The sequence below is a fragment of the Lissotriton vulgaris genome, chromosome 1_1, assembly GCF_964263255.1.
Source record: "Lissotriton vulgaris chromosome 1_1, aLisVul1.2, whole genome shotgun sequence".
In the NCBI taxonomy this organism is placed as follows: Eukaryota; Metazoa; Chordata; class Amphibia; order Caudata; family Salamandridae; genus Lissotriton; species Lissotriton vulgaris.
This window is the reverse complement of record NC_141685.1, coordinates 1,119,608,929-1,119,622,054: the sequence shown is the minus strand read 5'-3', so window position 1 is coordinate 1,119,622,054 and position 13,126 is coordinate 1,119,608,929. Positions and strand designations below refer to the sequence as shown.

At 46.8% G+C, this 13,126-nt stretch overlaps 1 protein-coding gene across 4 annotated transcripts in view; it reads right to left on the bottom strand.

The window, feature by feature from the left end:
• KMT2D (lysine methyltransferase 2D) overlaps positions 1-13,126 on the bottom strand; it is a 1,692,256-nt gene that overhangs the window by 959,200 nt on the left and 719,930 nt on the right. For all 4 annotated transcript variants that reach the window (XM_086963706.1, XM_086963708.1, XM_086963710.1 and 1 more), the window contains 4 exons: positions 2,788-2,838; positions 2,439-2,651; positions 1,974-2,240; positions 1,531-1,665 (listed from right to left, as the gene is read on the bottom strand). In XM_086963706.1, coding sequence (XP_086819832.1) covers positions 1,531-1,665; positions 1,974-2,240; positions 2,439-2,651; positions 2,788-2,838 — 666 coding nt within the window. The remainder of the gene's footprint in view (positions 1-1,530; positions 1,666-1,973; positions 2,241-2,438; positions 2,652-2,787; positions 2,839-13,126) is intronic.

Below are 13,126 nucleotides of genomic sequence, written 5' to 3'. Positions count from 1 at the left end.
GTCATGTGGAATAAGCCGCGAGGAGCACAATGGCTGCTTGGATCAGGGCGAAAGATTGCCGGGTTACATGAGTATAAACTAACCCGCTGGCATAATTGCGGTCTTAGAATGCATCAGGGGCTTACTTACTAGATAGGTGCATCAGCGCTGCCGCGGGTATGACGATCCGGTGCTTAGTAAACCTTGTTTCCCGGGTTATATCTCAAAGGAGGTAAACCGCGTGAAAGGACTGGGTTGCGTGAGTATAGTGAAAGGGAGTGCTTGCGGCGGCCATTTTGAAGTGGTGACTTATAATACAGTGAGCATGCAGATTTCAGGAGCACAGAAGGAATACAGTATCTGCATATTCAGAAAAACAATGACATGTAAGGAATTTCTAGAAATTTACAGCAAGGACGTCCTGTCCTCAAGTCGATTTAACCCATTCCGAATGCTGTTGGTTCGCAGGATCCAGTGTAGTTCTTCTTTATTCAACAATTGGGACATGTCTGCTCCCCTGGGGGGCGGTTTGATAATTGTGATCACTGTCCAGAGAAGATCTTTTTCACTGTGTCCATTGGCAGAAAAATGTTCCACAATTGGTGCATTCGATGTTTTGCATCTGATCCTACTCCGATGCTGGCCGATTCGGAGTTTTATTTTTTGGCTGGTTTGCCCTATATAGATGAGCATACATGGACACAAAATGGCATACACTAGATTCGCAGAGTTGCAATTAGAGAAATATTTCCGTTCAAATTTGATGTTACCATATTCAAACATTTTTCCTTCGATTGTGGTGTCACAACAGATACAACCTCCACATTTAGTATGGCCTGTGAGTGGTGGAAGACCCCAAGCATCATTTATAGTTGTTTTCAGTGTTTGTGGCGGGAGAGCTGCCCTAACTAGGTGATCTTTAATATTCTTTGCACGCTTGAAGGCAAACATGGGCTTGTCTAGTGTTAATTGCCCCGCATTGAGGACTGGCCAGTGCTTCAGTACACTTTTTCTGATGGCATTGGATGCCGGTGAAAATGTTGTGACACAGATGAGTCTGCCCTTACCGTTTTGTAATGGCAGCCACATCATAGATTTCAATATTGCAGCCAGACAATCTGTTTCAGGAACTTTTCTTCCTCCCGTTTTAATTTTTAATATGAACCCTTATTGACGGATCTGCTTGAAACTTGCCATGACAAGTTCAAAGTAGATGAACTTTTTTATTGGAAAGTTTTAAGCAGCTTTATCTAAGGGGGTGCACACTAATTAAGTAAACAAAAACACCCTTATAATGGAAACTCTCAACCCAACATAATACACAAGTACTAACATGGTATGTGAAATAGACAAACACAAAACATAAATCTACAGATCTGGAAAGTCAACACTTTCTCTGCCAATTAAGACCACAATAGCTAATTAAATTAGCAAAAGACACTGATGTTTAAGTTGAAAGGTTTTGGAACCATAAGTTAACTGGAGCACCAACCCTAATTCCCACTACAGCCTCCTATTTGAATGCATTATTGCTCCAAATTTTCACTGTACCTTCATTTTGCTGCAACTCGGCATTCAGGGCCATGGCCTCCAACTCTGCTTCCCTCTGTGCCTCAAACAGAGCTGCCAACCCCTTCTTGGTCCGCGTGTGAGATTTGCGTTGCCGCACCATGAAGCCACCAATTCCTTTCAAAAGAGAAGACAAAAAGGACAATGAAAAGCAGATACTGATCCAGCCATTCATGTACACAGAGGAAAACATCACTCCATCTAAAATAAATCAAAGCTTTCTCTGAAACCATGTAATTTTTCCGTTCCTGTTTTCAACCCAATAGCCCAGAATTTCACACACATTGCTCCCACATTAGAAAGTGTAAGAAAATGGCTGTGAAGTACACAAATCTCTGTACATATCCCCTGCCTTCTCTGCCAACTATCCTTCCTGTACCATAGGTGACTGCTCCACACCAAATAACCCAGCAATTACTTCTCACCAGGCCGATATGGCTTTCTCTTCTTCTTCTTGCTATCATCCAGTTCCTCTAAGCCTTTATCTGGCTCCATCTCACAGTCTCCTTGCCGGGAAGATTCAAGGTCCACTCCTTCTTCCTGCCCAGGTTCCATCTCTCCAACTCCCTCCTGAGCAGGGTCCATTTCACTGCAGAAGTCTTGTCCAGGTTCCAGTCCACTGCCTGCATCCTGTTCAGGAGTTCCAGGAGGTTCCAGCTTAATCTCACAGTCCATTGGGTCTTCACCAATTGCTATCAAGACACAAAAAAAAAAAAACATTAGCCAGTCTCTACTTATCACTGGTAATGTGAATACGGTGTTAGTGGAGGGCCAATCCTTGCCCTTGCAAATGCAGAACGTTTCATAGGCACCATCCACTTATCAAAGCAACCTTCGGACATGCCAGAGGAAGACAAGATCTCTAAACATCCCCAGGTTTGCCTATGTACCTTCCACTTTCATTTCATCCACTTCCATCTCGCCCTCCTCTTTCTTGTCATCCTGGACAGTGAGGTCAACAGACTCCATGCCCATTTCTCCACTTGTAGAGAGACGAGAGCGTCGCTGCTTCCTTTTCTGTACTGGTGACAAGGTGAGGCTGCGCAGAGCAGACATTCCAGTCTCTGTTAGCCAGACACCTTCGAACCGGAAAAACTGTGGCTCTACCAAGAAAAATATAGGCAACAGGAGGAAATTAGACTTTTCAGCGTAATTAAATCACAACCACATTAAAGAAGGGCAGAGCCAATACAGTAGCTCTAAAACAAAATACAAAAAACCCATGCAACAGTGGCTTACCTGGCTCTTTTACTTTCACAGATACAACTACTTCTGGAACAATGACTGGAACTGAAGGGATAAGAGAGGAGAACATGAGTTATGTTGCAGATACAAAGCTCAGCCCAACAGTTCACTACATTCAAACCAACCCCCTCCCCCAAAAATATAAACTGCGTAACATGGATACTCATAGCAGTATAAGACTATTGTGCATATTCAGCCTTCCAGTTTCTCCATGTGCTGGAACAACATCGAGGCAGCCTAGGCCTGGCTTTGTCTTTGAGTATTAATTCCTTTACCAACTTTTCCTAAAACCTCCTGCTGGGAAGCAACTTCCTTCATTTCCCACCGTAACATTAAGAAATTAAAACGATGCTTATGAGTACAAATAGTTTTCAGGCTTGAACTACTGGAATCACATGCTGTGCATTCTTTCACCATCTAGAAGGTGGGTCTGAGACATTTCCATTTTCTTCCCCTTTTTCACCCTTTTTGGAGCCATCGAGATATTAGAGTAATGCTAACCCCCTTTGACGCTGAACCCGAGCCCACAATGAAGCAATCAATACATGATCACAACCTTTAGTTCTATTTTCCCTATTGTTGTGACATTTGTAATTTATTATTTTGCTTCACTTCAGTACAGCGTCTTTCATGTTTGTGTCAGTGACCTTACGACTGAGGGCGAGAGTGAATCGTACAGAAATCCGTAATAGATTCAAGCTGGAAAAAGGAAATGTTATTTAGCCTTAACTATCAGTTAGCAGACTGTAGTACTATAGTCACGTGCTTTGCACACTCCTGATATCTGATGTTAAGCATGGATGTTGCAAGTTGCTTGTCTAAGAAGTAAAAGGTTTCAGATTCGACATTAGACCGTATCCCTCTCGCAACCCACAATGCAGAAGGAAAAGATTTTATCTCCACATTGCTTCTTTGCCCCCAAAAGTGTAATAGAAGACAAATTGAGTTAAGTGAAGCAGGAAAGCTTATGTGTACAGGTGCATTGAGAATGTGATTTTATTGCCTCGGGTTAATGTTCTAACAACCTCAACATAAGCTTACCTCAGAAAAGTGAGAGGGTGCATAAGAATCTATAGCACTATAGGCTCAAACCGGCTGTCAAAGGTAATTAATATTTTCTCCTTGCAGCACATGTAACTAAAGCAAATATTGGGCACAAACTCAAGAGCAGTGACCTCTTCAATACAGTGGGTGGCTTCAGAGCAGATGATGTTTGGAATACCGTTTTAAGGATACTTGAGCTGAGCTGAGCTTTTTGGCCAGCATAAATGTCTTACACAGTAATGCTTTGTGAAGGTGGGTGGTACCGATCATTTCACAGCTTTGCAGACGTCAGCAAGCAGTAGGTTTCCTAGGGAAGTTACAGTGGTTCCTTATTTCCGAGTCAAATGTGCCCTATATCCAGTATTTAGTGGACATTAAGCTATGGCACAGCACGTTTGAATGCGCTCAACTATTCAAGATCGGACTTGGAATTAAGGGTTTTAAAATGGGGTTTGGCAAAAGCCACTAAGTTGCTTTCTGTATGATCAAAGTAATACTTAAGGGTTCCTTTCATATCTAATACATGTAAATCCTATTTCTGCAACTGACTGAGGTTGCAGAAAGAAGCTTATTAAACTAATATTTTGACTAACATGCAATTGGGAGATCATTTTAGGCAGGAAGCAAGAGGTAGTCCCGCTAAGTAAAAAAAAACTACTGTTCCACCATTCAGTTTGTGCTATACTATGGGCTCATCCAACACTAGATCTTACCACCAACCCATCACAAGTGACCACTACCTGGACAGATACTCCTATAGACATTGAGCATTTAGCATTTTTACAAGAGGCAATCATTTGCAGCAACTGAGTGATTAATCTCCCTGTCAGAGGACGTGAGGTGTGGGGTGGTAAAGGGGAAGCAGCCTCTGAAATACTATAACTCATGTGTTAATAGTATAGGCTTTGCCTGTCGCACAAGTTACTTACCTTCGGTAATAATATATCTGTAAGGAACATTAGTTAGTGATAGATTCCTTACCTTAGAATTACCCCCAGCTGTCAGACTGGATCTGGAAAGTTTCCGTGAGCACTACCCCTGTACTTCGGAAGGTGGCGTCATGCAGCTACCCATCTGTCTTTGGCGTCGTGGTTGCGGAGATGATGTTGCAGCAGCTACTTAGATGCCGCCCTCGCGCGCTGACATCAGTTCTGTATACGACTTTCCGCCCCAGGAACGCAGAGCCATGCAAGATACTGACCACTGGTGCATTGAAACTAGGGATCTGAAAGGGATGACCTTAACTCTAGAGATCAGTTCACAGAAGCGAAGAGGATGTGCGGGGCAGTAAGGAATCCCTCACTAACTAATGTTTCTTATACTTATAGTTACCGAAGTTAAGTAACTTGAGCATCTCAAAGAAACATGTTAGTGATAGATTGCTTACCTTAGAATAGGTACCCCAGCAATACCAACCCCAGTGGTGGGTCTGCGAACAAAGATCACACCAGAAAGTCCTGGACAACAGAGCGGGCGTAGAATCAGTCTCTCCAGACTTGGCTGTCCAGGCAGTAGTGCTTAGTAAAAGTGTGCAGTGAAGCTGTAGTGACCGCCATCGACCTGGGGGAATGGGCGCGCAGCCACACCGGAGGCTCCTTTTTAGCCAGAGAATAACAGGCTTTTATACACAAGACGACCCATCTAGAGAGCGTTCGCTTGTGTACGGCCGAACCTTTCCTGGCGCCAACGTAGCCAACAAAGAGCTGGTCATCCACCCGGAACTGTGCGCTTCAGATAGAACGAGAGCACACTTTTTGGCTCCAGACGGTGGAGCCTCTCTTCCTCTTTTGAAGGATGCGGAGGAGGAAAGAAGGTGGGCAAAGTGATGGTCTGCCCGATGTGGAAGGGCGCGACAACCTTTGGCAGGAAAGAAGGAGGGGTCCTTAAAACCACCTTGTCCGGATGAACGGAAAGGAGGTTTAGGAGAAAGATCATGGAGCTCCCTCACTCTTCTGGCAGAGGTGACAGCTAACACGAAAGACGTTCTGAGAGTGAGAAGACGCAAATGACAGTTAAGATGGTGATCGAAGGGAGCGCACATCAGATATGTCAAGACAAGGTTTATGTCCCATTGAGGCATGATGAACGGCACAGGAGAAAACGGTTAACAACCAGGGACTTAAAAAGAGAAGGCTGATCTGGAAGCCATAGAAAGGCGGAGATGGCCAAAAGATAACCTTTGATAGTGCCCAGAGTAGAGCCTTGCTGGGCCAAAGAAAGAAGGAACAGAAGAACTTCGGAAAGAGGGGCAGTAAGGGGATCCACAGCCTTAGCTGTGCACCATGCCACAAACCTGTTCCATCTGCAGGCGTATACCGTTTTAGTGGAGGGATGCCTAGCTGCCAGAATGACATCACAGACTTCGAGAGGAAGATCAAAACCTGTCAAATGTCGCCACTCAATCTCCACGCATGGAGGAGGAGGCTGGACAGGTTCGGGTGGAGGACCGTCCCCTGCTGCTGCAACAGAAGATCCTCCCGAAGAGGCAGTCGGATCGGGGATCGATTGCCATGTTGAGTAGCTCGGGATACCAGTATCTTCGTGCCCAATCTGGAGCCATAAGGATGACTTGGGCCCGGTCATGCCGAATCCTCTTCAGTACTATGGGCAGAAGTGGTATAGGCAGAAAGGCGTACAACAGACCGCAGCTCCACTCGCGGCGAAAAAAGTCGCAGAGCGAGTGCCGCCTTGGAAATTCCAACACGCAGAACTGATGACATTGCGCGTTCTCTTCGGTGGCGAATAGATGTAACAAAATCTCCCCCCACTGTAGAAAGAGACCTTGTGCCACGACCAAGTTCAGACGCCATTCGTGATCCATCAAGCACCGGCGGCTGAGTTTGTTCCCTCTGGCATTCAGAGAACCTGCCAGGTGTTCAAACACCAAGTTAATGCCTTGATGTTCCATCCATGTCCAGAGGCGCCGAGCCTCCCAACATAGGGTCCACAACCCTACCCGCCCTGTTTGTTGCACTACCACATGGCGGTGGTGTTGTCCGTGAACACCTGCACTACTCTCCCCCTGACAGAAGGAAGGAATGCCTGGAGTGCAAGTCGGATAGCCCGGAGCTCCAGAACGTTGATATTGAGTCAGAACCCCGCCGGAGACCAGAGGCCTCTGATCTTCGCCTCGCCCATGTGGCCGCCCAGGAGGGACGCATCAGTCACCACTGTGTGCTCCGGTTGGGGTAGGGAAAGGGATCTGCCAATGAACCAAAGTCGGTTTGTGAGCCACCACTGCGGTTGATGAGCAGTGCCCTGAGAGATGTGGACGCACTCGGACAGGTTCCCCTGATACTGCGCCTACTGGAACTTCAGGTCCCACTGCAGAGCCTGCATATGCAATCAGGCATGATCGACCAGCAGGATGCAGGAGGCCAGGATGCCCAGCAGCCTCAGGGTCATCCGGACTGAAACCCAGGATAAAGGCTAAAAGATTGGAATCAGAGTCTGAATATCCTGGACTCGCCGTTCAAGAGGTAAGACCCAAAACTGCACAGTGTCCAGAACTGCTCCGATGAAGAGGAGCTTCTGAGACGCAATCAGGTGTGACTTCGGCACATTGATGGAAAAACCCAGCAAATGCACAAGGTCAGCCGTAATCTGGAGGTGGGAGACGACTGCCTGGTGCTAGCCCACCTTCAACAACCAGTTGTCTAGATAGGGTAAGACTGGAACCCCGGATCTGCGTAGATGAGCTACGACCACCGCCATCACTTTCATGAACACCTGAACGGCAATGGTAAGGCCAATGGGGAGCTGAAAGTGCCCGTTGTCTACCGTAAAACATAGGTAACGCCGGTGGGCCGCAGGACAGGAATATAAAAATATGCGTCCTGCAGATCCAACTCTACCATCCAGTGTCCAGGGTCGAGGGCAGACATGACCTTAGCTAGAGTCAACATTATGAACTTCTCCGATTGACGTTCCGGAGGTCTAAGATGGGACGCAGGCCCTTGTCCTTTTTGGGCACCAGAAAGTAGCGGGAGTAGCAACCACGTCCAACTTCTGGCACTGGAACACGCTCAATGGCCCCCTTGGCCAAGAGGGCCACAACTTCCTGTTGGAGAAATGCCAAATGACCCCCGGACATGGGATGGTACTGGGGTGGCATGGCTGGAGGGGTAGTCTCGAAGGAGGGGGGGGGGGGGGGGGGGGGGGGGGGGTATGGGAGGAGTCACCGCTTCGGACTATTTGTAAAACCCACCCGTTTGTATAGATGGTGCGCCAGTGGGGGAAGTGATGGCAAATTCTGCATTTGATGGGCCTTAAAGACCGGACTAGGAGGGTTTGGAGGCAGAGGTGTCCGGGGTAGAGGTGGACTTGGCCGTAGCCTGCGAGTCCTTAAAACGCTCCAACGCACTATTTGCATTGTTGCCAAAAAGGCGTATGCCAACAAAGGGCATGTCCATGAGAGTGTTCTGGACATCCCCAGAGAAGCCAGTAGCCCTCAGCCAGGTGTGGCGACGGAGCACCACTGTCGTGGAAATCGCCCTGCCCAGTGAGTCGGCGGTGTCAAGGCCCATCGAATTGTGAACTTGGCTGCATATCTCCCTTCAGCAATAGCCTGAGAGAGCACTGTGCCAAAGAGGCGGGCCATGGCTGAAAAATTCCTGCAGCTGCGCCGGAGTCGCCGACTGACCTGGTTAGGGCGGGTAGGCAGACGGCGGCTGCGTAGGCTCCACTGGAGCCGCGGGGGTGGCACCACCCACACCCTCAGCCGGACGGGAGAGGTGAACCCGGAGAGCGATGGAGCTTCTTCGACTTCTTGTGCTTCGTCTAACCTGATTCAGAGTGCGAAGACTTCAATTCAGACGATCGATGGTGATGACTCCGCGACCGGTCCCTCGACCTCCCACGGGACTGGGACCTTGAACGGCACAGACTTGGGGTTGTGGTCGTGCACCAGGCAGTAGAGACACACGTGGTGCGGGTCCGTCACCGACATCATACGATGCCACTCCCCGCCGGACTTGAAAACGGGATCGATTCGAAAAATTGTGACAACAGCCTAGAAAAAAATAAAAAAATAAAAATAAATCGGTCAAAAAGTGACTGGGGGTACTGCTGGGTTTATAAACCATATTTTATTAGGTTTAACTTGACGGTCCAAGGGGACCAGAAAAAACTCATTAAAAGAAAGTATAGAAACAACATCTCATCTCCATCCTACATATTAGAAGACCTCACTTCCAACCTCGTTACACACAATATTCACACTAGCTTTCCTAGATCATCATGTGCTTGAAAGGGCACTTTCCAGCTTGCAGTGTGCATTGGATGTTGACATTAGAAAGGATTCTCGCCTCCTACCCCCAAACGTATTCTCAACCATTCCCTTGCCTCTTTTCTGATAGGTCACCGGCAGGTGTTTCAGCAGTTGCTCCATTCTTTTTCAGTGGTATCTGAATAATGGGCCCACTGAATAGGCGATGCTTCACTGAGTGGTTGCACAGACTGTTTACACTCTTGCCAGCATCATCAATTCTCCTACTCTCCTTGTCTATTAGTGATGCAGCTCCAGTGCTCGATGCAAAGGCCCTCTTCCCAGCTATATGGACATCTAAGGAATCTGGTGGCAGCCGGTCTCTGATGTACAAGGGATCCTCTAGTGATGACTTTTCTCCACTCTTGGGGTCACTACCTTTGTTTTTGCATGTCCTTTGAAGTAGTCCACTGCGTGCACAGTCCAGTTTCCAAGCATGGTAAGGAACTGGACATAGCATTTCATTTGGGAGTGTCTCCACCAAAAACTCCTCTTCCATTACATGTAATTTATCCTCGTGCTGGTCAGCTGCTCTCTGGATGACCACATGATATGTTGTGGTATCATCTGATGGTTTTACAATTTAAACAACAAATTACTTGGTATCCTTATACTATATATTATTATATTATTATTTTTAGACAAACCACGCTATATTCTCTCCGTGATTGGGTTATTTATTCACACTATTTTTTAAATTATTATTTTTTAGAAGGACTTTGGCATTCACAGAGAAACACAATTTGTTTTACACACAATACATATATTTACATATATCACAGTTTACACTTGTACTTACAATATACAAGACCAACATTTGATTGAACCATACACTATACTTTTACAGTACTTTTTACAAAAAAGACCACATCAAAACAAACCAATGTGGAACAAATAATCAGGTATTTGCTCAAATCTAATGAAGCGTTTTTTAGCCTTCAATTCAAATTCCTTCCATGCATCATAAAGCATCAATTATATTCCTTTTTCTTGATCCTTTATCACATCCAGCTCAATTAGTAGCTAATTGCCGACGCGTTTCAAGCCTCACGGGTTTCTCTGTGGGCTCTCATCAGGGTATCTTAATTTACACACATTGGGCTCGTCTGCCAATATGGTGAATTCTTTTATCCTGGTCTTTTAAATCATGCAAGGCAAGAGTACACAATCTATTCTTCATAGATATCTGAGATCGTACTGCTCTATGTCGTGTTATTTCCAAATTTAGTGGCACTCTTTAAGCGATCGCATTCCAGTTTCCCCTAGTACTTGTAATGTGCCCGCAATGCCGCACTTTTTTCTCCTCTCCTTGTCGGGGAAACTCCTTTGTTCGCTTCTCTGTCTACGCTCTGCCGCGTCCTTTCATTTCCGGAAATGAACGGACGCGGCAGAGCGTAGAGAGAAGCGAACAAAGGAGTTTCCCAGAAGTTCTCATCCTCGGATCCACCCCCTCGGCCTGGGACGACTCCTGGTGGCCGACCGCACTGGGAACAGCTCCAACACCCACCGACCTTGGGATTATCCTCGACTACACCCTCTCCATGACAAAGCAGGTCAACGCCATCTCCTCCTCCTGCTTCAACACCCTCTGCATGCTCCGCAAGATCTACAAGTGGATCCCCATTGAAACGAGAAGAAAGGTCACCCAGGCCCTCGTCAACAGCATGTTGGACTACGGAAACGCCCTCTATGCGGGAGCCTAGGCCAAACTCCTGAAACAACTTCAACGCATTCAGAATGCCTCTACACGCCTGATCCTCGATATCCCTCACCGCAGCCACATCACACCCCACCTGGGAGACCTGCACTGACTCCCCATCAACATAACCTTCAAGCTCCTCACCCACGCACACAAGTCACTCCACAACACCCGACCAGCGTACCTCAACAGACTACTCCGCTTCTACACCCCCACCCGCCAGGTTCGCTCCGCCGACCTCGCCCTTACCACAGTCCCCCCGCATCCGAAGAGCGACCTCCGGCCGCAGATCATTCTCCAACCTCACCCCCAAGACCTGGAACACCCTCCCCATCCACTTACGGCAGACCCAAGACCTGCTGACCTTCAGAAGACTCCTAAAGACCTGGCTCTTTGAGCAGTAGAAGCATTGCCCCCCTCCAACCCCCCTGGATACGTTTTTGGTGTTCCGACACTGCAGAGAGCGATGTGTGCAGCTGTCCACCAACAACAGGTCTGTAAGTTGTCCTTCAGCCGGATTCCACTGATATGCTAGGCATTCCTGCAGTGGGCGCATTTGCAGTCTTGCATATGGTACAATAAAAATGCAAGATGCCATCATGCCTATTAGTTGCATGAACACTCTGGCTGGGAGAGAGTGTTGGTTTTAAAACTTTGTGACTAAGGCTTGAATGCTCAGTATCCTGGCTGGACTGGGATAAGCTAGAGCTGTATTGGTGTTTATGGTAGCCCCTAGGTATTAATGTACATGAGAAGGCTGAAGATGTGACTTGGTGTAGTTGATTGTAACCCCCAAGTTGTGCAGTGTTTAAATTGTTTGAGATGTGTGTAGGACACACTGCTTGACTGACTTGGCTTTTATGAGCCAATCGTCCAAGTATGGGAAGACGTGGCTATGTTGTCTTCTGAGATGTGCTGCTACTACTGCTAGGCACTTTCTAAACACTTGTGGTGCAGTTGTGACCCCGAATGGAAGGACTTTGAACTGATAGTGTTGTCCTTCTCTTACAAATCTGAGATACTTCCTGTGAGAAGGATGTATGGGAATGTGGAAGTAGGCGTCTGAGGTCAAGTGTGGTGAGGAAATCGCCTTGTTGCAGCAGTGGGAGGACTTGTTGTAAGGTGATCATGTGAAAATGATCTGAGTGTATATACATATTGAGAGGCCTTAGGTCTAGAATTGGTCTTAGTGTCCCGTCCTCCTTGGGTATTAGGAAATAGAGTGAGTAAACCCCTGTTCCTTGATGTTGTAATGGAACAAACTCTATTGCGTCTTTTTGTAGCAATGAGAGTACCTCTTGTTGGAGCAGTGTTAAATGTTCTGTGGACATTGGACGCTGTCTGGGTGGTATATGTGGAGGGGTAGCTGTAAGCTCTAGGCAGTAACCATACTGGATAATTTGTCTTACCCACTTGTCTGTTGTAATGGAATTCCAGACAGGTATGAACTTTGTTAATACACCCCCCCCCCCCCCCCCCCCCCATTACAGGAGTAGAATGCTGTTGGGGGAGCTGAAGGAAGTCGCTGTTTAGTGGTGGAAGAAGATCGATTGTTGTTGTTACCTCAACCTCTTCCCTTGTTGTTGTTGCCTCTATAACCTCCTCTAAAGTATCCTTTATTGGAGGATGTTTGTGTATTTGTCTTAAAGGAAGCTGAATTGTCTGCTCAAACTTGTTTGGAGCCTCCTCTGTAGAAGGAGCGACGAAAGAAGCCTTGTGCTTGGTGGACTGCAGAGCTCCCATTGACTTTGCTGTGTCAGTGTCTTTCTTCATTTTTTCAAGTGCTGTGTCTACCTCTGTACCAAACAATTGTTTTTGGTTGAATGGTTGATTTAAGATAGTAATTTGCACTTCTTGCTTAAATCCTGAAATGCGTAGCCACGCGTGACGTCTAAGGAGGAAATTGGTGTTTATTGCTCTGGATGCAGTGTCTGCTGCATCAAGTGCGCATTTAATAGAGGCATTTGATATAAGCTTACCCTTTTGTATGAGGTCATTTGCTTGTGCCTTGTATTGGTCAGGTAGATGTTGTAAGAGCTTCTCTAACTGATCATAGTGAGCCCTGGCGTATCTTGCGAGGAGGGCCTGTGTGTTAGCGATGTGCCATGTATTGCTAGCTTGGGCAGCTATTCTTTTCCCTGATCTTTGATTCTTTATCAGGAGGTGGTGCTTCACCTGATGTTTGGGAATGTGCTCTTTTCTTAGCATTTGAAACTACTAGGGAGTCTAAGGGTAGCGGTCCTTTAATGTAGGCAGGGTCCCCAGGAGCTGATCTGTACTTTTTCTCTATCCTTGGGATTATGATTCTAGCTCGTACAGGGTCT